The 26364-nt window shown below is 39.7% G+C and overlaps 1 protein-coding gene across 1 annotated transcript in view; it reads left to right on the top strand.

Moving 5' to 3' along the window:
- LOC105520551 (interferon-induced very large GTPase 1-like) overlaps positions 1–20665 on the top strand; it is a 35028-nt gene extending 14363 nt beyond the window's left edge. The window contains 8 exon segments of the mRNA XM_011954342.1: positions 13316–13686; positions 13688–15399; positions 15401–15732; positions 15735–18359; positions 18362–19048; positions 19051–20157; positions 20160–20321; positions 20324–20665. Of these exon segments, the coding sequence (XP_011809732.1) occupies positions 13318–13686; positions 13688–15399; positions 15401–15732; positions 15735–18359; positions 18362–19048; positions 19051–20157; positions 20160–20321; positions 20324–20400 (7071 nt within the window). The 5' untranslated portion in view covers positions 13316–13317 and the 3' untranslated portion in view covers positions 20401–20665.
- The last annotated feature ends 5699 nt before the right edge of the window (positions 20666–26364 follow it).

Below are 26364 nucleotides of genomic sequence, written 5' to 3'. Positions count from 1 at the left end.
TGAGGGAGCCTGGCCCTCCGTTGGTTGATTGTAGACTTCCATTGTCTAGAACTGTGAGAGAATAAATTTCTATTGTTTTTAAAAAAAAAAAAATAGAAACCTTAGAAGGAAAAAGCAACTACAGTTTGTATCCCATTTTTTGGTTCCCTCCTACCTATTTGGTGGCCAATGGTTACAGGATTTCAAAGGCTAGAGAATCCCTAGGTCACAACCTCCATCTCCTTGAGGAAAGCATGTCCCTTCTTGGTGAAAAGAACAAAACAAAACAAAATCCAGGACTTGCCAAAAACATTAGCAGAAAAGAGACACAGCATCTCCTGTTACCTTCAGTCTACACCAAAATAATGATAGTCAGTCTCCACATTAAAGCAATTCCTACGCCCGATATTTCTTATTAACTCATAGTAGAAGTACCAGGAGATGGGAAGATTCTTCTGAAAGTTACCCAGCAGAATCAGATTCCCTGGCTGCAGCTGTGGTATGTAGCTTCCAGTTACAGTACAAAGGAAAAAGGCTTGGCCTTAATTCAGGCCCTGTGTCTTGATCATTACTTTCCTTTTCAATGTCACCTTTCGTATCTTCATCGTAACTTGACAGAGTAATACAAAAGATTGTATTCATGCTCCCTCCAGTAGCTGGTCCGCCATTCTACTTTAAATCTTTGTAGTTACCTGGAGATTGGAGAGAGACCTCTCTATCTGAGGAGCTTCTCTATTTCCTATGTTTCCGTCCCCAGTCCTATAGGATTCTCTGGTCCTTGGGCCTCGTTCATCCTATTCAAACAGCCTAACTTTTTTTCTACTATACCTGCTAGCTTCTTAGTTACTTCAGTTCCTTGACCAATCTTTTTTTTTTTTTTTTTTTTTTTTTTTTTGAGACTGAGTCTTGCTCTGTTGCCCAGGCTGCTTTGCAGTGGTGCAATCTCAGCTCACCGCAACCTCCGCCCCTTGGGTTCAAGCAATTCTCATGTCTCAGCCACCCAAGTAGCTGAGATTACAGATGTCCACCACCACCCCCAGCTAATTTTTTGTATTTTTAGTAGAGATGGTGTTTCACCATGTTGGCCAGGCTGGTTTCGAACTGCTGGCCTCAAGTGATCCTCCCACCTCAGCCTCCCAATATGCTGGGATTACAGGTGTGGGCCACCATGCCCAGCAAACTTTGGCCAAACTTAGCCAGAAATCATCCCAATAATTTTGCCTTCATCAGATACAAAGTAATTAAAGCACCAAATGAATTCCATGTCCTGAATAGCCCAGCTACAATTGCTAAGCCACCTAATCTCCAATTTCTTTCTGCCCACTCGACATGAAATTAGGTATATAGAGAATATCTTAAAGGTTATCGATATCCCCAAATAACAGCCATACCTTCCTGTTTCCATAAGATACACTCTCTAAGGCTACACTTCTCTCTGTTTCTCTTTGTGTTTTAACTTGTCACAGTGAAAAATTCCTGTAACCCAATATGAATATGCATTCATTATAAATTCTCTGGGTTAGCTCTTCTAGGTCCTCAATCATGGCTCCTCTCTATATATTTCCATCAACTCTAAGAAATTCTGTAATCTCTAGGAGAATGAGATGCTCTCTTGGCTTGACAGTGGTAACCTCATTTAGGTCCTCCTCTTCCATGAGAACTTATGTCTTTGAGTCCCACATCCCACTGGGATGGACACTGTAGTTTCAGCAGGGATTTTCAAAAAAAAAAGTAATTTTTTGAGGTAATTAACATTTATTGAGCCCCTACTTTAGGTCAAACACTGGGATAAACACTTTTTTTGTTTTGTTAGTTGGCAGACAGACAAGGTAGGCTCCACGATTCATGCCTTGTATAATGTCTCCTCTTCTTTTGAGTAATATGGCAGAGGTGAAGGGGTTTTTCAGAGGCAAGTAAAGTCCTAAACTGATTTTGAGTTAACCAAAAGGAAGATTATCTTGAGTAGGCCTGACTTAATCATGTAAAGCCCTTAAAAAAGAGACTGAGTCCTTCCTTAGGGCAGATACTTATCTCTCCAGTTACCTTGAAAGGTAAGCCGTCATGTTGTGAGAGGGGCTATGGAGAGGGCTATGTAGCAAGAAACTATAGGCAGCCTCCAGGAGTTGAGAGTAGCCCTGGATGACAGCCAACAAGAAAATAGGAACCTCAGTCCAACAACCACAACGAATTGAATTCTGCCAACATATAAGCCTGGAAGCAGTTTTTCTCCAGTTAAGCCTCTGCATGAGAATACAGCTCAGTTGACACTTGGATTGCAGCCTTCTGAGACTCCAAGCAGAGGACTCAGCTAAGTCATGCCGGAGCCTCTGACAGTAACTATGATATAGATGTATTGTTTTAAGATACTAAGTTTGTGGTAATTTGTTACACAGCAATATAAAAATAATAGAGATTTCTAGTTTCTAGAAGTTGAGTGGTGCTATAACAAATACCTAAAAAACATGGAAACAGCTTTGGAATTGGGAAGTGGGAGCAGGCTAGAATAATTTTGAGGAACATGATAGAAAAAGTCTAAATTTCCCTGGATGGACTATTAGTAGAGATCTAGAATTTAAGGATACTGCAGCGAAGGCTCAGAAGAAAGTAAAGAACATGCTATTGGAGTCAGGAGGAAAAGGATCTTTCTTATATAGTGGCAGAATGACCTAGCAAAATTATGTCCTGGAGTTACATACAAATCAGAGCCTGTAAGTAACAAATTTAGTTATAAAGAGACTTCCAGGCAAAGTGTTGAAGATTTCTCCTGATTTCTTCTTTCAGCTTGTAATAAAATGTGAGATGTGAAAGATAAATTTGAGAAAAGAATTATTAGATAAAAAGAAAACAGAACTACATAATTTTTAAATTATCAGCCTCTCCAAAAGGCAAAACACACTACAATTAAGAGACTTCATCATGAATCTCTGCTGGGTATGACTGTATAATCCTTTGCTGAAAAACCAGAAATATAAAAAGTTTAGATTAATCAGGCACACAAAGTACTCTTTTAAGAGAATCAGTTTGCCTCCCAGACATCAATCAAACCAAAGTCCTCTAGTCGGAAGCTTCAGGACACTGTCCCTTCCCCTTCTGAGCAGAAGGCCGAAGTATGGAAGGGTTTATCTGAAAATGGTCTATAAATGTGGCTTTTTTTCTAATAAACTCCACTGTAACACATCAAAGACCCACATGTTCTTGAAAATTTAATTCAGCAGAAACACTACCACTTAAACTGAAAGACAAAGAGAGTACAAAATGAAAGGAGGCTGCTAGATGACTCCCCTCAAAAAAAATCCTACTGGCAGGAAGAAGGCTAATAAAACTACTCAGCTGTGAACACATGCTACCTTTCATGAAAAAGGAAGGATGACTCAGAGGGCAGAATTAAGAACCCAGAGAGTAAAACTATGAAAATTACATTCATATCTTGAAACATAATGAAGGAACGCCAACTATAGCTTTCCCAGCTGGATTTCAAGACTATTATGAAAAAGTGACTCACTTTTAAACTTTTATTTTCTCCTTTTTTGAACTAAAACGCCTATAGCTTTTATCCTATGTCTGTCCCATCATTGTATGTTAGGTATATGGGAGACAGATAACTTGGATCTTTAGTTTCACCAGTCTGTAGACATAGACCAACAGTTCTCCAGAAGGTATACTTAACAGATTACACCTAGGAGTTTAATCCATGCCTGGACTTAATTTAGATAATAAAATTTTGGAGGTCAAGTAATTCATAGTGGGATGACACTCTCAGAACTGGGAAGAGTGTATTAGTCTGTTTTTACGTTGCTATAAAGAAATACCCAAGACACAGTAATTTATACAGAAAAAGGGTTTAATTGACTCCAGAGTTCTGCATGGCTGGGAAAGCCTCAGGAAACTTACAATCATGGCAGAAGGGGAAACAGGCATGTCTTACATGGCAGCAGGAAAGAGAAGAACAGGGGAAATTGCCACTTATAAAATCATCAGATCTCATGAGAACTCACTCACAATCATGAGAACAGCATGAGGGAAACCACCTCCATGATCCAATCACTTCCCACCGGCTCCCTCCCTTGACAAGTGGGGATAACAATTCAAGATAAGATTTGGTTGGGGACATAGAGCCAAACCAAATTTATCAAAGGGAATAAATTTATTTATGTGAGAGGGACATGAATCACTGGGGCCCAGAAAGTAGATTGTGGTAAGCAGATCTTAAGGTTCCCATGTCCTGGTGTCCACATATTTATGTAATTTTCTCCCTTGAGTCTAAGTGGGAGCTGTGATTTGCTTTTAGCCAATAGAATATGGCAAAGATGATAGGATATAACTCCCATGATCATGTTACATTTTAGAAGCCACCATTCCAGCAGATGAGGACAAGAAGTTCTTCCATGCTGGCTTTGAAAAGGCAAGTCACCATATTTAGAGAAGGTCTGTGGAAAAGAGCATGTGGCAAAGAACTATGGGCAGCCTCTGAGAGCTGAGAATGACCTCTAGACAAGAAAGTAGGAATCTCAATCCCATAATTATAAGACGAATTCTGCCAACAACCTTAGAAAGCTTGGAGACTGATCTTTACCCAGCTGTCTTAGTCCATTTGTGCTGTTATAATAGAATACCTGAGACTGGGTAATTTATAAAGAATAGAAATTAATTTTCTTACAGTTTTGCAGGCTGGGAAGTCCGAGATAAAAGCACCAGCATTTGGCAATGGCCTTCTTGCAATATCCTCCAACAGAGAGGAACAACATGTCCTCACATGGCAGAAGAGCACTGAGGAAAAAGAGGACAAAACTCACTCTTTCATAAGAGCATTAATCCCACATATGAGGGCAGGGCCCTCATGACCCTTTTGCTTCCCAAAATTCTCATATTCTAATACCACCACAATGGGAACCTAATTTCAACACGAGTTTTGGAGCAGACAAACATTCAAACTATAACACCACTCAAACCTTTGATGAGACCACATCCTCAGCAAACACCTAGATTAAAATCTGGTGAGATCTTAGAGCAGAGAACATAACTGCACTATGCCTGGACTTCTGACTTATAGAAACTGTGAGATAATAAATGTGTGTCTTTAAACCCCCAAATTTATGGTAATTTGCTACACAGCAATAGAAAACTAAAACATGTCATTTGATCATCTTAATAAAAAATGGTTTTGATAATGGCCATTTTATTATAGAAAAAAGATAAATAATCACAGATGGTGAGTAACAAACTCAAGATCACACAGGTGGTAAAGAGCACACAGAGAACTGTAAATCTGGTTTCCTTCCCATGACATTATGTGGTCTCGTAGAGAATAAACCATGGTTGCCTCTGCAACTGCCCATCTAACCCAAAGCTCTCATTTTCCTTGTCCATTATGGGCAAAGCCACCTGAACAACAGCTCTTGTTTGCCTTTCACCTCTGAGGATAATAGCCCTTTATGTTGAATTATCATTTCATAGTTTCTCAATTAAATGAAGTGAATAGTAGTCATGCCCAGAAACAGAGTAAACGCAAAACTTTGTGGGAAAAAGAAGAGACATTCAATTTCAGTAACTCTTTCATCAAAATCCCCATCTGCTCCTTCCCTGACAGTGAGAAAAACAAAGCCCACTAAGGCAACATGTGATAAGCACTTTTGCAGTATCTGAGGCTATTTCTTCTTCTTTGTCTCTCCATTAACTTAAATTCTTAAAACTCTCAGGTGGTTTATTAAACACAAAAGCTAACAAAGTCCTTCATTTGTTCTTTTCATTTTAAGAAGAAATGTCATAACACACTTCTGATCTGATATTCTAATAGTACTCATGCCATTTAAGAATAGAGTGATATGCATTCTAAATTTAATATAGATGTAATAAATGCTCAAGTAAGACAAGCACTCAGAATTTCAGGCTTATTTTTGAAATTGTGTTATTTCCCTGGGGCTTGGCACCAATTCCTGAATTCCAAGATACTTTTTTTTTTTTTTTTTTGAGACAGAGTCTCTCTCTGTAGCCCTGGCTGAAGTGCAGTGGTGCAATCTCAGCTCACTGCAGCCTGCGCCTCCCGAGTTCAAGTGATTCTCCTGCCTCAGCCTCCCTAGAAGCTGGGATTACAGGCATGTGCCACCATGCCCAGCTAATTTTTGTATTTTTAGTAGAGACAGGGTTTCACAATATTGGCCAGGCTGGTCTTGAACCCCTGACCTCAAGTGATCCACACACCTCTGCCTCCCAAAGTACTGGGATTACAGGCATGAGCCACCAAGTCCAGCCAAGTCCAAGAGACTTTTAAGACTCCTTTGTTGAAATAAGTCTTCCAAGGAGAAATGTATATTAAGAGAGACAAAAAGAAGTTAGCAGTTATAGATACATTCAGAGATTGCATAGTAGTAATAAGAATAATATTCATTGTTACTGCTCTTAATTTGACATATTTCTACTTCAACAGAAGTTTCTCTGTAAATACAAGGAAGTGAGGAAATCTCCCTATATCTTCCTAAGATTCCATTCTGCTTGAAGTTTTTCATTGAGAAGACAACTTTTTGAGACACAACTCTGGTATTGTGTTATGAAAAAAAGAGCAGGCCTAGTTTACTAGGAGAAAAAGTAGAGAAAGAATTGAACAGAATTTTTCCTTAATGATAATGGAACATGTATCCATGTGATATTTTCTCTATATTTCCTATAGAGCTCAGAAAGGAGTCCGGTTTTTAGCAGAACACAACAGGGTCCCTAGAAAGAAAGCTTTTTCTGCAGCTGAGGATACACTAACTTTAGGAAAGGATCAGAGGAATGCCTGACAGGAAGAGATCAGCAATCCTAGCTGTCACTGACTCTCCATCTGACTTCGCCTCACTGCCTCACAGTTCCAAATTTCATTTTGTCCAAGCTGGAGATGGCTTCCTGGATCATTGGGCTCTTGTTTTCCTCCAGGAAAAGATTCATGTAGACAATGAGATCTTATTCCCTCTTTCTAACTGTATTTTTTGTATCCATTAACCAATCCCTCATCATTCCCCTTACCACCCATCCAATTCTTAAATCTAAGATCTAAAACTATGAAACTCCTAGAAGAAAACATTGGGGAAACTCTTTAAGACTTTTTTTTATATTTGTATGCTTTTAGCCTCAATTTCATTTATTCTTGCTCTGATCTTTATGATTTATTTCCTTCTACTATTTTTAGCTTTGGTTTATTCTTGCTTTTCTAGTTTCCTGAGGTGCATCATTAGGTTGTTTATTTGAAATCTTTCCATTTTTTTTTATGTAGGCATTTATTGCTATAAACTTCCCTCTTAGTACTTCTTTTGCTGTAGCTCATTGACTTTAGTATATTGTCTTTTCACTTTCCTTTATTTCAAGAAATTATTTAAATTCCTTCTTAATTTCTTCATTAGCCAATAGTTAGTCAGGAACACATAACTTCCATGTGTTTGTATAGTTTCCAAGGTGCCTCTAATTGATTTCCAGTTTTATTCACTGTGGTCAGAAAATACACTTAGTATGATCTTGATTTCTTTGAATTTGTTGAGATTGGTTTTGTGGCATTGCTTATGGTCTGTCCTAGAAAATATTCCACGTGCTAATGAGAGGAATATGTATTCTGTGGAAGTTTGGTGAAATGTTCCGTAAATGTCATTTAGGTCTAATGTGTAGGTTAACTCTACTTTTTCTTTGTTGATTTTCTGCCTGGATGATCTGTCCATTACTGAGAGTAGGGTGTTGAAGACCCCCACTATTATTATATTGCAGTCTATCTCTCCCTTTAGATCTACTAATGTTTGCTTTATATATTAAGGAGCTTCAGTGTTAGGTACATATAGGTTTATAATTGTTGTATCTCTGATATAGTGTAAATGTTTGTCCCCTCCATATCTCATCTTGAAATGTGATCCCAAGTATTGGAGGTGGGCATAGTGAGGAATGTTTAGTTCATGGGAGAAGATCCTTAATGAATGTTTTGGTGTCCTCCTCAGTGTAATGAGTGAGTTCTCACTCTAGTAGTTTATGCAAGAGCTGGTTGTTTAAAAGAGCCTGGCATCTCACTCCTGCTCTCCCTTTCACTATGTGACATGCCTGCTCCCCCTTCAGATTCTACCATGATGGAAGCTTCCTGAGCCCTCACCAGAAGCAGATGGTGGCGATATGCTTCTTGTACAGTCTGCAAAACCATAAGCCCAAATAAACTTGTCTTCTTTATAAATTACTCAGCCTCAGGTATTTCTGTATAGCAATACAAAAAGGATTAATACAATTTTCTTGTTGAATTGACCATTTTATCATCACATAGTGACTTTCTTTGTCTTTTGTTATAGTCTTTCATTTGAAGTCTATTTTAGCTGATGTAAGTATAGCTACTCTTGACCTTTTCCAGTTTCCAGTTGTATGGAATATATTTTTCCCTTCCTTTACTATCAGTCTATATGTGACTTTATAAGTGAAGTGAGTATATTGAAGCCAGCATACGGTTGGGTCTTGTTTATTTATAAATTCACCCAATCAATACCTATTAACTGGAGAACTGGGATTATTTACATTCAGTGTTAATTTTGATAAATAATCTTGATAAATTACTACTGCCATTGTGTTGCTTGTTTTCGTTTGTTTTGAGAGTCCTCTCTTTCTTTTTTACTTTCTTACTGTCTTCTTTTGTTGTTAGTAATTTTCTCTGGTGGTATGTTTTAATTTGTTGTTTTTTATTTTTAGTGAACTTATTATAGCCTGTTGTGCTGTGGTTAACATCAGGCTTGCAGAAAACTTATAGATATAAAAAATTATTTTTAAAAGATGACAACTTAGACTACATATAAAAGAATATAAACAGGCCAGGTGCTGTGGCTCACGCCTGTAATCCCAGCACTTTGAGAGGCCGAGGCAGGCGGATCAAAAGGTCAGGAGATGGAGACCACGGTGAAACCCCATCTCTATTAAAAATACAAAAAAAAAAATTAGCCAGGCGTGGTGGCAGGCGCCTGTGGTCCCAACTACTCAGGAGGCTGAAGCAGGAGAATGGTGTGAACCCAGAAGGCGGAGCTTGCAGTGAGTCAAGATTGAGCCACTGCACTCCAGCCTGGGCAACAGAGTGAGATTCTGTCTCAAAATAAATAAATAAATAAATAAAAAGTATATAAACAAACCAAAAAATCCAACGAATTCTACATTTTAACTCCATGCCCCCATATTTTCACTTTTGGTTGTCTCAATTTACATATTTTAATATTATCTGTCTTTTACTAGATTGCTATACATGTATTTTTCCTCTGGTCTTTGATTCAGGATCTATTGTTTTCAATAGATTTGGCCTTTTGAGCTTCATACTAGCATGTTAAGTGAATTGCACACTACAATTATAGTAATAGAGTATTCTTGGTTTGTCCATTTACTTAATTTTTCCAGTGAATTTTATATCTTGAAAAGTTTATCTTTCCACATTAGTGTTTTTTCTTTCAGATTGAATAACTCCCTTAAGTATTACTTGCAAGAGAGGTCTGGTGGTGGTGAATTCTCCCAGATTTTGTTTGTCTAGGAAAGACTTCCTCTCTCCTTCATATTTAAAGGGTATTTTTGCTGGATTTAGAATTCCTGGGTGGCAGTTTTCTGTCTTTGAGCATTTGAAAATGTCACTCCATGCCCTCCTGACCTATACAGTATCCAGCAGGAACTCTGTTGCCAGATGAACTGGACCTTCTTCATATATTATTTGCTTTTGGTTTTTTTTCTGCTTTTACCATCCTTTGTCTTTGACTTCTTCAGTCATATCTCTTATTTGGATTGAATGTTTGATGTTCTCAGACCTTCCTGTACCAGAATATTTATATCTTTCTCAAGTTTCAGAAAGTTTTCTCTCTGTATATATATTTATATCTATCTATATATCTATATATTTATTTATTTATTTATTTTGAGGCAGGGTCTCACTCTGTCACCCAGGCTGCAGTACAGTGGCATGATCATGCTCACTGCAACTTCCATCTCCCGGGCTCAAGAGATCCTCCCACCTCAGCGTCCCAAGTAGCTGAGACCACAAGCACATACCACCACGCCCAGCTAATTTTTGAATTTTTCTGTAGAGACAGGGCCTTGCCATGCTGCCCAGGCTGGCTTCAAACTCCTGGGCTCAAGCAATCTACCCACCTCAGCCTCCCAAATTGCTGGGATTACCAGGTGTGAGCCACCATGCCCATCCTGTTTTTGTTTTTTGGGTTTTTTAAATAAGCCTTCTACCCCTTACTCTCTTACTCTTGCTCAGCTCCCTCTTGAACAGCAACAATTTTTACATTTGGTCTCTTGAGGTAATTTTCTATATCCTGCACCTAGGTGGTCTTTGTTCCTTTCATTATTTTTCCTCATCAGACTATCTACTTTCAAATAGCCAGTCTTTGATCTCACTGATTCCTTCATCTGCTTAGCTCATTCTGGTGCTGAGAGCCTCCAAAGGGTTCTTTGCTTCAGTAAACGTATGTCTCAGTTCCAATATTTTTGTTTGGTTTTTTAAATTATTGTTTCAATCACTTTGTTACATTTTCTGACATGCTTCTGAACTGCTTTACCTTAGAGATAATTGAGTTTCTCTTGGGCAGAGAGTTCACAGATCACTATATCATCAGATTCAGTCATTGGATTTTTGCTTAGTCTTTCTGAGGAGGTAATGGCTCCCTGATTGTTGTTGTTTCTTGTGGGCTTGTGTCAATGTCTTTGCATTGAAGGAGAAGTTATTTATTCCAGTTTTCTCTCTTTGGCTTGTTCTGGTTTTTATTTAATACATTTATTTAGTAAATATTTACCACTAGATTGCTGCCTCCTGTTTAAGTCTAGGTGGTGCCCTAAGCCTAAGTTCACCTTGGCTCTGGTAAATGTCATAGCGCTGCCTGTCCTGATGGGGGAGGTCTCAAAAGGATTATCCCAGCAATGTGGGAAGGCTGGCTAATGGTTCATGCCCAGGGGACCTATGGAACATACCTCCTACAATGTTCTGCTGCTCAACAGCCACTCTGATTTGGCATCTTCTTTGGCCAAGTTACAGAGCAGAATTGCCTAGGATGTGTATGATATTCTCACTTCCCTTGTCTTTGCTTGTACTCAGCGATATTTATCCTTTTAGGTAGTCATGGTGCTTCCTGTGGGTTAAGGCAAAGACAGGTCAACTTGCAGGGAACTCAAGAAAGTGGGAAAGCTAACTGACCACCTCAATTTCACCTTTTCCAGTGTAGAAACTTTGAGTTGGGGGTTGGGAGAGATTTTCTATGTTCTTAGTACCAAAGAAAATAATGTGTAGGGTCATTACAGATGTGGAAATTTGATTCTCATACCGTCTGCTCAGAGTTTTTCCACTTCTGTGTGATCCTGGGAACTGCCTCATCCTCATATTTGAGCTCTGGGTTATTGATGGTAAAAATTTCCATGCTATATATTTACTTTTGGTTTTCTGAGTGGGGAGAGGAAAGCCAGCTTGCCCCCATGCCATAATTTTGCAACTGTAAGTTCTTTAATTTTTGTTTTAAATATCCCTTTTCCACAATCATTCTTTAAGAATATTTCACTATATATAAAATTTTTGTCTGACATTTTCTTTCAGTGAAATAAATATTCAGTTCTACTCTCTTTTGGCTTCCACTATAGCTGTTGAGAAATCAGCTCTCTGTTGTTAGGTTTTTAAAGGTAAACTCTTTTTCTACTTGTATTTGTACTTTCTACATGTATTTGTTGTTTTGTTGTTGTTCTTGTTATTTTCTGCAGTTTTATTCTGATACATCTGAGTGTAAAGTTATTTTACTTTAATTTTTTGCTTAGTGTTTGCAAAGGTCTTAAACTTTGTCTTTAATTTATAATGGAAACTTTTCATTCATTATTGCTTCAGATTATTTACCTCTTCTGTCAGATATTTTTTACCAGGTAAATTACTTAAGCCTTTAAAAAATTGTCTTATACATGTCTCTACTTATTTCAGATGTCTTTCATTGGAAAGAATGGCTTGAGCTGCTGAGTTTACTATTAATTAAAGTGCAGATTTAAATTGTAGCAACATTGAGGAAGAAGAAATTTGCAAGACAAAAATTACTGCAAGATGGTGTTTTACTCTATTTTGTGTTGCTATAGCAGAATACTTGAGACATGGTAACTAATAATAAACAAATTTATGACTCAAAGTTCTGGGGCTGGGAAGTCCAAGGTCAAGGTGTGAGCATCTTGCAAGGACCTTGTTGCTCTGTCATCACATGGCAGAAGCACAAGAGGCAAAAGGGGACAAAATTCAACCTTTCATAACAGCATTAACCCCACCTGTGATGGCATAGCCCTCGTGGCCTAATCACCTCTCGATGCTAATCACCTCTCCTGCCTCTTAATACTATTACAATGGCAATTAAATTTCAACATAAGCTTTAGAGACAGCAAACATTCAAACCATGGAAGGTGGAATGACTATTATAGCCATCCAATATACATGGTGAAGACAAAATCTAAGGGAGAGTTGATAGGGTGTCAAAAAGAAGTGAAATTAAATAGAGGTTTAAGAGGACAAATGGAAAAGATATTATGTACTAAATTCATGTTATGAAGAAGAAAGATAAACAAGATGCCCATTGGCATGCCATTCAGTAGGACAAGAATTACAGGATGAAGGGAAATTGAATAAAATATGAAATTGAAACATGTAAAATCTCATCTCATCTGCTGGTCAAGGATATATACTGAAGGTAGTAAGGGGAAAAACATAACATTAATTAAACATTAAATACAGGAGAGCATTTGGGTCTACAGACATAGATGAAGGTGGCATCGACAGAGAGACAGCTACTAATGTAACAGAAGGATGATATTAACTAGGGAAAACTAAGAGTAAGAAGGGAGTGACAAGCATAAACCAGGTTAGTAGCACATTTAAAAGGGCAGGAAAGCAAATAAATATTATGAAATGCCCTAGGAAGAAGTGACACAGAGACAGGAAGGAAACCAGGCAACACAGATTTCACAGAAACTAGTAAAGAAAAGATGATCTGTTGGTACCATCACTCTTAAAAAAAGAAAAAAAAAACAACAAGCTACCAAACTCAAGCATATTTTCAAACTCCATCTCTCATCTTAATGTTTTGCATGCAATTGATTCTATGTAAAAGGAAGTGTCAAAATAAGTCTAGTAAGTTGCAACCCACCCTGCAAACCACAAAGGCAATCCATACTGAGAATACCCACAATGATGGCCTGCACACAAAAAAGGGTACTAAAAAAATTTTGTTAAAACAAATGAGGAATGATAAAGCCTTGTAGACATGCATACTAGTATACTTACACTTTTGCCCATGTGGCTGACACTTCCTAAGGTCAGAACAGTCAGCTAACTGAGTGTCTGTTTTGTATGCAGCCATGGCCACAGGAGAACACACACCCGATGACCCTCTGCTCAGAGGCAAAAGGAGGCAAGATCTTCAAGAGATGCTGAGAGAAGTGGGCCTGGATGTTGAGTACTGGTTACCCAAGCTGCAGGAACACCTGGATGTGACCTGTGCCCAGACCTTACAACACCTAGAAAAAAACAACCTCCAGAAGCTGAAATCCCAGACACAATATCCATGGGAGAAAAGAGCCTTGGAGAAGCTGCTTACCCTGTCACACCCAAAAAGTCTTTCAGCGTTACAGGAGTCTCAGGTGGAGAGAGCAAAGAGAAAGCAGAAGCAGGCAGAACAGGCACTGCAAGAGCTGAGGGACTTGCTGACAAAAGGGAAGCAGAGACAGGGAAGAGGCAGTGAGGACAAGAGAAGCAGAGCTGAGACAAGCGATGGACATCCCTGAAGAGTACTGGCCATCCCCTGAAGAGCCTCTAAGGGAAGTCATGGAAAACCTGCAGAGACAACTCAACCTCATGGAGTGGACACTGTGCCACAGGCAAAACCTCCCAGATACAGATGTGGTGAGATGAGCATCTGGAGGGCTGGCCCTCCAGGGAATTTACAAAGCCAACCACCAAAGGGGCCTGACAGGGAAGAGAGAGGAGTTGCTCAGTGTCCCCAAAGAGTTCTTACTTTCGGATCCTCAGCAAGGAACACAAATGAAAACAAAGGAATTCACATCTCTTCAGGCTGAATTCATGTTTACCCAGACAGTAGAGAAGCTGGGCTGTAGTTTAACTACTTCAGCCAAGGACAGAAGTTGGGGGTTTAGTCTAGAAGCTGGTTTGGATCACAGCAAACATTCAGAATCCAAGAAAACCCAACAATCAAGTTCTGAGCATTCTTATTTCTGCTCAACCAAGTTCAGCTACATCCCCCTGGCCTCCTGCCACTTTCCCACTGTTCAGCTGCAGTTATCCAAGCCTGCTCTCCAGGAATTGAAATGTATTGAAGACCTTCTGAGTCAGACAGCAAACCCAGACAGATTCTCCTTGCTGAGGCACAGGATTGTAAACTTCTTCCACAGGTTTGGCTCTCATGTTAACCATGGCCTTCTGCACCTGGGAGGAATCTACTGGTGGAAGGCCATTTCAGAGGGTTATTGCAGGGAGCAGTTGGCAGAAGTGAGGCAGCAGTCTGCAGAGGCCCTGGACATTTTCATAAGGGACAGCTACAGTGACTTTGGAGTGAAAGTTGCTGCAGATGTGAATGTTTCAGACTCTCATTCGAAAACAGCCACTCAGACCAAAACTTCCCAAAATCTCCAAACCAAGGTCCAATTATCTGTGGCCTAAACAGGTGGCCCATCAGAAGCAGATGGCCTTGTCCAGTGGAAAGCTGGCCTGATGGCCAGCAATCAAACCTGGTATGTCATTGACCACGGGCTTCAGTTGGTGCCAATTCGGGACATTATCCTCTCCAGCCACAGAAGCAATTTTAAGGATCCTCTTCAAGTGGCTAACTTCCTGAAAGACAGTTACACTGCTCTGACTAGCATCACTGCCCAGATCCAGGATGGGGAAGAGTTACTGAGTGCTGGGAAGGAGGCCAGGGTTTTTCTAGAGGATGTAAAATCTTGGGAGGTATCTGATCCTGAAGAGCAACTTATAAAACTGATAAATTTCACAAAAATGTTGAGTCAATAACTAAAAAGTTATGACACTTGGATCAATACATGTCTCACAGATTGGGATCTGCAGAATTTTCTAGTAAACACCATCAACTTTTGCAAAAACTCTTCCATTTATAAAACTAAACATATTAAATCTCATTTGCGCAGCCTTCTGGATCCTCACATCTACAGATTGACAAACTTTCCTCAGGCTCACTTCATCGTGCAGTGGATCTTCCAGTCAGATTCAGAGCAAGAGCAGGTGAATATTTCCCAGCTTTCTCAATTAATTGAGATCTTAAAAGAAACCCAGAAAGAACTCATGGAAGTAAATGTCAAATCAGAGGTCCCAAAAACAGTGGAGGAAGCTCAAAGAAAGTTCATTTATGAGGTCAGCTTGGCTTTCAGCTGCTTCTTGAATTAGCTCCAAAAAGCAGAGCAGACAGACACAACTCTTGCTACTTTCCATTGAAGCTGCTGCAGGATATCATGTGGTAAACAATACTTTTCAGAGTCTCTTAGGGTGTGATGAGTTCAGCTTCCTACTAGATGAAATGCAAACTGCCCAAAATAAATACCAGGAGTTTAAGAATATTTGCAGCTACAGGGCTCAGGCATTCCTAGTTCTCACAGGTCTGACAGTCACAGTTGGAGACACAGCTATTTCTTCAGAAGAGAAAACACAACGCATGTCATTAATGAGACATCACATGGGACAATCATTGTCCAAAGAAGTTGCACATGTCCTCACCAAACCTGGAGCAGATCACGATTGGGAAAACTAGAGAAAGAATTGAGATTGCTCATTAATGAGGATTATGAAGAAGAAGTCACCATCTCTTCTTTGCAAATGGAAGAGGTGAGTAAACAAAGTCTCTTCTATGGAAAGAAACAGCCTCATGAACCACATGACAATGAAAATAGCAAATGGGAGATGATAAAAAATGGAGCCTTCCTAGACTTACTCCAGCATCTAGGTCTAGAATATTACTACCCAAAAAAATTGAGCAAAGCTAATTTCCATCTAGTCTATAAGACTTCTGTGTACAACACCCAGCCCAGCTCTGAACAGGAGCTTCCCTTCTATTTCCTGCAGAAACTACTGATGATGGATTATGAGCTGAGATACCTAGTCTTCAAAGATAGTAGAAACACAGAACACCAAGTACATCCAAATGCCTCAGATCAAGAAGATGAGGCTTTTGATCCATATGAAAACAGTTTTGAAGACAGTGATAGTCCCACTAAATCTTCATCCACTAAGCCTAGCCCCCACATTCTCCCAATGGATATTCAAATGGCAATTTTTCACTGTGCAGATGATTTTGCCAGACAATATATTTTGGCCAAACTTTCCACTTGTCAGCTTGCCCTCCCCCTTTTGGTGCTTAATCCCTGTACTTCTCAGATTGAATTCTCTCTCTGGTCTCTCCGTCAAATTACAAGAAGTTGGCTAGAAGCAAGGAAATCACCAAAAGGGAAGAACCATTATAAGAATCAGCAGATGTGTTGTGTCTCTACCTCAATTGTGTCCTTCATAAGAGTTGCAAATGGCCTCTCTGCTTCCAAATCTCAGATTATGAACTGTCTTCTCAGTAAACGGAAACATGACGTGTTTTTTCACCGACACTGCAGAGGAAGCAGGAAAGATTGCCTCTTGATGGGGGGTGTGGTAGAAATCTACTGGTTCTGTCCAGGAGGGGAAGATGAGGACAGATTTGACAATGATGTGACCTTCACCAATCTTCATGGAGATGCAAAGGAACATGAGCAGCAGCTCAACTTCCTGAAGGAGGTGTCTACTGTCATTGTGGTCCTCATGTCAGCCTCTGACGACAATGAAGGAAACCGAAAAATTGTCCGTAACTTGTGGCAGTCATCGAGGCCATTGATTTGCTTGCTCGATGACAAAGAAGCAACCATGACCAGTAATTCTGGCCAAAGAATGAGAATGGGTATCAAGGATAGGAATGAGGCAGAATTAATGGAGGAACTCCTTCAGGGTCAACTGTGGCACCATTGGTGTAAGAAGGACAAAGAACTCTGCCACCTTAGAGAAAAGGGAAATCAGAGCATTGAACAACACAAGAGTGAGACAGAGATAGATAAACAAATAATACGGCATGAACACTTGGCCAGAGCCCTTCCTCTCAATGATTTAATGCAATCTGTCCTTCAGATTCTCCAAGAGCATTCAGAAATTCACACCAAACTATACTTCTTGCAGTGGCTGAGTGTATTTTTGGACAACCTGACTGCAGGACACTTGGAAGAACTGCATGAGAAGCAAAAATATTGGTGGTCACTGGTTCAAACAGTAAAGCAAAAGGCACCTAATAGTAACTCCCTGATGTGCCTGCAAAGTGAGATAGAAGCCATTTCCACAGAGATTAGTGACTGCACTTTGGGAACTGAGCAACTTCTCAGAGAAGTTGGTCAGATTTATGAAGCTCTGGAAGACACTTCCTCCATAAAAAAGCGTTTTTTCTTGCTTCCTCAAATTGCTGCAGATCTGATGATATCTGGGGTTCCCATTGAGCTGATGGATGGGGATGCAGCATATGTGCCTCTAACATGGGTGGCAGCTATTTTTGACAAGGTCTCTGAGAAACTTGGAGACAAATGGCTATTTGTTCTTTCTATCCTTGGTTTTCAGAGCTCAGGGAAATCCACCCTGCTGAATGCCCTCTTTGGACTTCAGTTCGCTGTTAGTGCAGGCAGATGTACCCAAGGGGCCTACATGCAGCTCCTCAAGGTGGAGGAGACATTCATGGAGGAACTTGGCTTTGACTTTGTGCTTGTTGTGGACACAGAAGGACTTTGGGCACCAGAACACAGCAACAAATCCCAGGACAGGGACAATGAGTTGGCAACCTTTGTCATTGGACTTGCAAACTTGACTCTGATCAATATTTTTGGGGAGAATCCATCAGAGATGCAAGGTATCCTACAAATAGTTGTCCAAGCCTTTCTGAGAATGAAACAAGTAAAAATCTTTCCAAGTTGCCTCTTTGTCCATCAGAATGTGGGGGAAGCTACAGCTACAGACCAAACTATGGATGGATGAAGACAGCTGGAGCAGAAACTAGATGAAATGGCAGCAATAGCTGCTGAACAAGAACAGTGCTTAGACGTAACCTGCTTCAGTGATGTCATTAGGTTTGATGTCAATACTCACGTCTACTACTTTGCTCACCTCTGGGATGGCAATCCCTCAATGGCCCCTCCCAATCCTCGCTACAGCCACAATGTCCAGCAACTGAAAAGTAGAAATCTTATGACTGCCACACAGGAATCCAGGGGAAACATCATGAAGATATCAGATGTAAAATCTCAAGTTCAAGATTTGTGGAGAGGCCTGATGAATGAGAACTTTATTTTCAGTTTCAGGAACACCCAAGAAGTCATGCCATGAACAAACTGGAAACCATGTATAACCACTGGACCTGGGAGCTGAGGAGTCACATGCTGGGCTTGCAGAACCAGCTGATCAACCAGATTCAGAATGGAAAAATCCAGACACTTGAAGCAAGCACACTTGAGGTTCTAGTTACAGAAAAATATGAAGTTGTCAAGCAAGAACTTGAAAAATATTTTAATGAAGACTCATGTAGCAAAATACTGATTCAATGGAAAGCAAATTTTGAAAATAAGCTAATAGCCCTTAAAGAAAAACTTATTTCAGATAGCAAAAGACAAGCCAATGAACTCATTCATTTTAAAAATAAAAGTCAAGAAAGACTGAATAAGATAAAGACAGATTATGAAAAAGAAGTATTGGAAAGGAGCCGAAAGTTGGCTTTAACTGTAAAGGGTAAAGAATTGAGTGAGGAAGAGTTACATGAGAAATTCAATCAACTTTGGAAAAACTGGGTCTGTGATGTATCCACAACTCTCCAGCAAGTCACAGAGCCTGACATTGATTTGGATTCTGAAAACATCCTTTGGGAGTATTTCAAAAACAAGACGCATGACGTGGGCTTACTGAAGAGAAATTCTGCAGAGAAATTTCAAATCAATTATGATAAACATATCACAGTGAATAAGAAATATAATCGTATCCCAACAACATTAACAGTCTTTGAGAAAGAGTTCATTATATGACTACTGACCACATTGTTTCAAGATTTAATAAAATTATTAACAACATGTGGAAGCAACAGTGTGGTTACAACCCAAGTTATTTCCATGAGATTCTAAAGACAATAGAAGAGGAAGTGAAATCTGCATCTACTCAGAAAAGATACACATTTACAAATACATTTATCATTGACTTATGTGTGTGTTTATTTCAAAGAGCAACAGAGAATTTTAAGGAAATCCACAGGGCATTCAAGAGAGCAAATGATCCCATGAACTATCTTGAAAGTAAGAAAGATGATTGCTTCACGAGTTTTAAGATCTCCTGTCAAGGAGCAACCTCCATCAAAATATTTGTTGATGTTCTGTGGTATAAGCTCACTCCTGCAGTCTCCACTACCATATGGGAGGAAATGACCATTAAAATTGCGGGGGACATGAGAGCTACCTGCCCTGCATTCGATGGAAACAGGACCAACCTGGAGAAACACATTCTCATCTCTCTGGCAGAAGAAGAAAACTTTGATAATTAGTGGGAATACCTTCATAATTCAGAATCGTTTTTTAGGAGTTACATCAAAAATCATATTAAAAGATATAGTTCAGACAATGGAGGTGAAAAAATGAAGACTTTTTTTGAAAAAAGCTTAATTGATATCAAGAATACCATCGTCTCTGCCATCCACGAATCCACATCAGTAGCTAAAGATAAAAGCAGCACTGCTTCTGGGTGGTTGGATTTATTCTGTGATTGCCTGGGGTGCAACTTGATCTTTCCATGAAAAGACTTGATAAGCATTGAACACCAGGAGATAAAACATACTGAGTTTCTTAAAGAAGCCATGAGTGCAGCTTTGGATCTCACAATGAAGAAAATAGAGCAGAATTATTCAAGTATGCCTATAGAGGCAATGCATTCTAAAATTGAGAAAATGCTCTCTGAACATCTCTGTGGCTGCTGGAAGCAGTGTCCCTGCTGTGGAGCAATTTGTACAAACACAATTCCTACACATGAAGGAGACCATAGTGTACCCTTCCACCGTCCTCAGGCTGTCAATGGAAAGGAATGGTATGAAACAGACGATTTTGTCATTGATTGCTGTACTAGTTTGGTTGCAAGTGATTGTTAGTTTTGAGGGATGGCAGGAATTTCCCATTTAAGAACTATCGACAAGCAGGAGGGGATTATGCCACGTGGAGCATCACCCCAGATACCTCCATCCAGCTGTACTGGAAATGGTTTGTCTCTCACTTCAGATCGAACCTAGAAGAAAAATATCAGAAAAAAATTGAGGTAAAGGTAAAATCCCTAATGCATGGGCCAAAATCACAAAGCAGGATATTCTTGAAGACTTGAAAAAACAATAATACTCAATGACCACAAAAGAGCCCCAGTGTCTGAAGAAAAGAGGCAGTGTACCTGAACAATCCAAAAACAACTACTCCTTAAAATTAAAACCTTCACCATTTCCATTTTTAAAAGGAAATGTGTAAAAATCAATCAGTTAACACATTAAGAGATGAAAATTTCCAGTAAAAGGACTTCATTTCTCTCTGCCTCAATTCCTCTAGTTTAAAAACAACTTACTAAAATCTGTTAAAATATGATGAAATCAAATAACATTCATTTTAGAAACCTATTTCGTATTTTAAACTATTAGTCTAGATATTGCTTTTTTATTTTAAAATATTTAAGTCTCAGAGTAAGTCATTTTAACAGAGGAAAATCAAAATCATTTCAGGCTACAACAAATTTCTATAGAATAACTGTACCAGTATTTCAACCAATATACATGTCTTGACTGTAAGCTATAAACTGACTCACTACAACCTCCACCTCCCAGGTTCAAGTCATTCTCCTGTCTCAGCCTCCTGAGTAGCTGGAACTACAGGCACACACCATCACTCCTGTCTAATTTTTTTTGTATTCTTAGTAGAGACGGGGTTTCACTATGTTGGCCAGGTTGGTCCTGACCTCAAGTGATCCACCCACCTCAGCCTCCCAAAATACGGGGATTACAGGCATGAGCCACTGCGTCCGGCCGGACTTTTCAAGTTTTAAGTGGATTTTTTTCACTCTCTAAAGTTTTAAGGAAAAGTTATTAATATTTAAATGTAAAACCATTCATAGAAGCTTCATGAGTCCCAAGCATAGCAATATTTAGGCATATTCTGTTCTAGGAAAGAATAAATCAGAGACTTCACCAAGATAGGGATATCATCAATTCAGGAAAAGTTATCAAGTAAATATGGAAAGTAGAAATCAAATAACTGTTTTTCTCACTTAACTTTCACCCTGTTCTTCCCTGGTATATTGGCAATTCCCTGTGCATGCTAAGAAAAAAGAAAACAGTCACAAAGCTTTGTTATTCAAAGCTTGGTGTTACGTACAAGTCTGAGAATTGGCTTTTGGAAAAAAATTCATGATGACCAGATAAAATGTACCACTTTAAGGAAGTCTGTGGACAAGGTTCAATTAGATTGGTTATTTTAAAATGATTCATTGATTATTTTAAACTGATTACTTAAAGAAAAACATCAAAAAGTATACAGTTTTAAGGCCAGGCACGGTGGCTCATGCCTGTAATCCAAGCACTTTGGGAGGCAGGGTGGGTGGATCACCTAATGTCAGGATTTTGGGACCAGCCTGGCCAACATGGCAAAACTCCATCTCTACTAAAAATACAAAAATTAGCCAAACATGGTGGCGGGCACCTGTAATCCCAGCTAGTTGGGAGCCTGAAGCATGAGAATGGCTTGAACCCGGGAGGCAGAGGTTGCAGTGAGCCAAGAGCATACCACTGCACTCCAGCCTGGGTGATACAGCGAGACTCTGTGTTAAAAAAAAAAAAAAAAGTATACAGTTTTTACAAATCTCCTAATACACTTAATTGGGTTCTAATATTTCAATGAGGAATTTATTTTTATACATAAAAGTGTAATGAATGTTTTCCTCCAAATCGGGCGTATTTGTGACTCTTCACACCATTTGAGCCATAAATTCATAATTAGAATAAAAATGAAGAGCACTCTGAATCCAACCAGAGCCTGAGAAGGGAAGGAAATCACCCTTCTGCAAACCTACACCTTATGCTAAGTTCTCAAAGCTGATGATCTAAGGGAATCCTGGTGCAAAGAAGAAAATTTATTCATGTTGGACACAAATGCACCCATTGGCTTCCATTTACAGGTGTACTCTATCTTCCATAAACAATGAAAATAGACAGCCCAGGGAACAGTAGCCAAGTGACTTGGATCTTCAGAGCATAGAGATAGAAATGTTAACTCTATCTCCTTTGCCCTCTCAAAGGGCTTCAAGCATATTCTCAGTGTCAGGTCAAATGACTCATCTCTCCAGAAAAAGTTTGAGGACAGAAAAATTACACAGAAAACATGTTCTTGGAGAGTATGGTTTTTCTTTTATTCTATGGAAAATAATGTTAGTGAGAGTTGGAAGGATCTCCCAAAACAATAAAATTGGAATATGATGGAAGCAGAACCCCTGTCCTGCATTGTGCCTGTCTCTCACATCACTGTATCCTTCAAAACTGCTCAGTGTTCAATTACCATTTTCAGAATGCTTTTTATGTTTGTTTGGTAAATTCATAAAAGTCTTTAATGTGAAATAAGCCAAGCACAGAAAGATAAATAACGCAAGTTCGGCTGGGTGTGGTGGCTCACGCCTGTAATCCTGACATTTTGGGAGGCCGAGGTGGGCAGATCACCTGAGGTCAGGAGTTTGAGACCACCCTGGCCAACATGGTGAAACCCCGTCTCTACTAAAAATACAAAAAATAATTAGACAGGTGTGGTGGCAGGCGCCTGTAATTCTAGCCACTTGGGAGGCTGAGGCAAGGGAATTGCTTGAACTAGGGAGGCAGAGGTTGCAGTGAGCGGAGATCACGCCATTGTAATCCAGCCTGGGCGACTGAGCAAGACTCGGTCTCAAAAGAAAAATTAAAAAAAAAATTAATAACGCATGTTCTCCCTCATAGGTCAGAACTAAAAGAGTTGCTCTCATAGGAGTAAACAGAATAGTGGTTACTAGAGGCTGGGAAGGGAAAGGCTGTAAAAGGGATAGGGAGAAGTTGGTTAAAGAATACAAAATTACACCTAGATAGGAGGAATAAGTTCTAGGGTTCTATAGTTCTGGAGGGTGACTATAGTTAACAATAATTCACTGTATATTTTCAAATAGTGAGAAGAAAAGATTTTAATGTTCTTAACATAAAGAAATGATAAATGTTTAAGGTGACAGATATGATAATTACCCTGATCTAATCATTACACATTATATACATGTACCAAAATCTCACTCTGCACGTACACCATGGAATACCCTGCAGACATAAAAAACAACAAGATTATATCATTTGTAGGAACAAAGATGGAACTGGAGACCATCGTCCTTAGCAAACTAATGCAGGAACAGAAAAATAAATACTGCACATTCTCACTTGTAAGTGGGAGCTAAATGATGAGAATTCATGGACACAGAGAGAGAGAATTCATGGAACAACAGACACTGGGGTCTACCTGAGAGTGGAGGGTGGGAGGAGAGAGAGCACCGGAAAGATGAAGAAGCAGGTATAAGCCAAACGTTGAGAGTTAAAGAATGCCAGAATGCCAGCGTGCAGTTGTTCTCACCCAGACTTAGTACCTGGGTGATGAAATAATCTGTACAACAAACCCTCATGACATGAGTTTACCTATATAACAAATCTGCACATGTAAACCTGAAGCTAAATAGAAGTTTTTAAAAATCTCACTCTGTACTGCATAGACATGTACAAATATTACGTGTGAATTCAACATTTTTAACATCTTTTAACAAGGTATCATATATATGTTAACCTTGACTTTCAAACGAAAATCAGTGTGTATAAAATTTCAAGTCTTTGATAAATTACTCAGGATTTTAAGCTGCATGGTTATTAAATGAGATTCAGAGGCCGTTTTCTTTTTTTTCTTTTTTTTTTACTTTTTTTTTATTATACTTTAAGTTCTAGGGTACATGTGCATAACGTGCAGGTTTGTTACATATGTATACTTGTGCCATGTTGTGTGCTGCACCCATCAACTCGTCAGCACCCATCAATTCATCATTAATATCAGGTATAACTCCCCAATGCAATCCCTCCCCCCTCCCCTCCTCCCCATGATAAGCCCCAGTGTGTGATGTTCCCCTTCCCGAGTCCAAGTGATCTCATTGTTCAGTTCCCACCTATGAGTGAGAACATGCGGTGTTTGGTTTTCTCTTCTTGTGATAGTTTGCTAAGAATGATGGTTTCCAGCTGCATCCATGTCCCTACAAAGGACGCAAACTCATCCTTTTTTATGGCTGCATAGTATTCCATGGTGTATATGTGCCACATTTTCTTAATCCAGTCTGTCAGAGATGGACATTTGGGTTGATTCCAAGTCTTTGCTATTGTGAATAGTGCCGCAATAAACATACGTGTGCATGTGTCTTTGTAGTAGAATAATTTATAATCCTTTGGGTATATACCCAGTAGTGGGATGGCTGGGTCATATGGTACATCTAGTTCTAGATCCTTGAGGAATCGCCATACTGTTTTCCATAATGGTTGAACTAGTTTACAATCCCACCAACAGTGTAAAAGTGTTCCTATTTTTCCACATCCTCTCCACCACCTGTTGTTTCCTGATTTTTTAATGATGGCCATTGTAACAGGTGTGAGATGGTATCTCATTGTGGTTTTGATTTGCATTTCTCAGAGGCCGTTCTCAAGAGATCACAAAAGAAAAATGGGAAAAAGGTAAATTGGGATAAAGCAAAGATGACTATGTAGAGATGGGGATTTCTGTGATAGAAGTGGAGACACTAGTGCTGCCATCAAGGTGGGGTTAAGATTGGAGAGGATTACAATGTCAGTGAGTTGGACGGCATTGGGGCAGGAGACCTCAGGAGTCAGGAGGGATGAGATCATCAAGAAGGGGAGACACCTGTGTTCAAAATCCTTACTCTGTAAAAAAATTAGACCAGTCTTTCTAGTTCTAAGTTTGTATGATTGTCAAATTTATTTATTTTGAGATAGAGTCTCACTCTGTTGCCCAGGCTGGAATGCAGTGGTGGTGGGATCTCGGCTCACTGCAACCTCTGCCTCTCAGGTTCAAGTGATTCTCCTGCCTCAGCCTCCTGAGTAGCAGGGATTACAGGCGCATGCCACTACGCCTGGCTAATTTTTGTATTTTCAGTAGAGACGGGGTTTCACCATATTGGTCAGGCTGGTCTCAAACTCCTGACCTCGTGATCCTCCAGCCTCAGCCTCTCAAAATGCTGAGATTACAGGCATGAGTCACCGCACCAGGCCAATTATCAAATTTATTTACTGATATACTAATCATCATGGTACAAGAAATTCAAAATGAAAATATCATCTATTAAATTGTTTTGTGAAATCAAAAAAAAAAGGGGGGTCCAGGTGCAGCTCACAGGATTAGAGGTAGCCAGAGTTATAAGGTTGGCAGGAACAGGGCTCCCATGGTCAGTGGAATGGGTCAGAGTTATTGCAAGTGGGAAACACAGAGACATGGGAATTGGGGATCACTTCAGTAGATTTAGGGATGTTCCAGTCAGTTAAGGCAGAGAACGAAGTACAGTGGGAAAGAATGAGTCACAAGGCCTGTAGAAAAGGGAAGCAGGGTGATGGATTCTAGAACAACATCAAATCACATGAGTAAGTTGTGAATTACTTAAATGTGTAATCTAAATTTGAAATCATAGATGTAGAAAGTAGAACATTTGTGGTCAGGTGCAGTGGCTCACGCCTGTAATCCCAGAACTTTGGGAGGCTGAGGCAGGCGGATCACATGATGTCAGGAGTTGCAGACCAGCCTGGGCACCATAGTGAAATCCCATTTCTACTGAAAATACAAAAATTAGCGAGATGTTGTGGCAGGTGCCTGTAATCCCAGCTACTTAGGAGGCAGAGCCAGGAGAATCACTTGAACCTGGGAGGCAGAGGCTGCAGTGAGTGGAGATAGCACCACTGAACTCCAGCTGGGCGGCACATGGAGACTGTCTCAGAAACATAAAAAAAAGAAAAAGAAAGAAAATAGAATGTTTGTTACCTGAAGCTGGGATGGTGGGTGGGGGAAAGCAGAAGTGTAGGTCAAAGGGTACAAAGAGAGAGAGGAAGCAAGAAGGAGAAGGTAATTCAAGATGAAGAAGAAAGTATAAGCCAAGTGTTTAGAGTTAGAAAAGGCCAGCCTGCAAAAGCTAGGCTGTTAGCTGTGCAAAGGGCCTCCACTATTTACTACATGTGTGACCTTGGATGAGTTAGTTAACCTGTCTCTGCTTCATTTCCT

The sequence above is a fragment of the Colobus angolensis genome, unplaced genomic scaffold (genome assembly GCF_000951035.1).
Source record: "Colobus angolensis palliatus isolate OR3802 unplaced genomic scaffold, Cang.pa_1.0 Scaffold381, whole genome shotgun sequence".
Taxonomy (NCBI): Eukaryota; Metazoa; Chordata; class Mammalia; order Primates; family Cercopithecidae; genus Colobus; species Colobus angolensis.
Note: the sequence above shows the minus strand (reverse complement) of the source record. Positions and strands in the feature narration are given on the sequence as shown.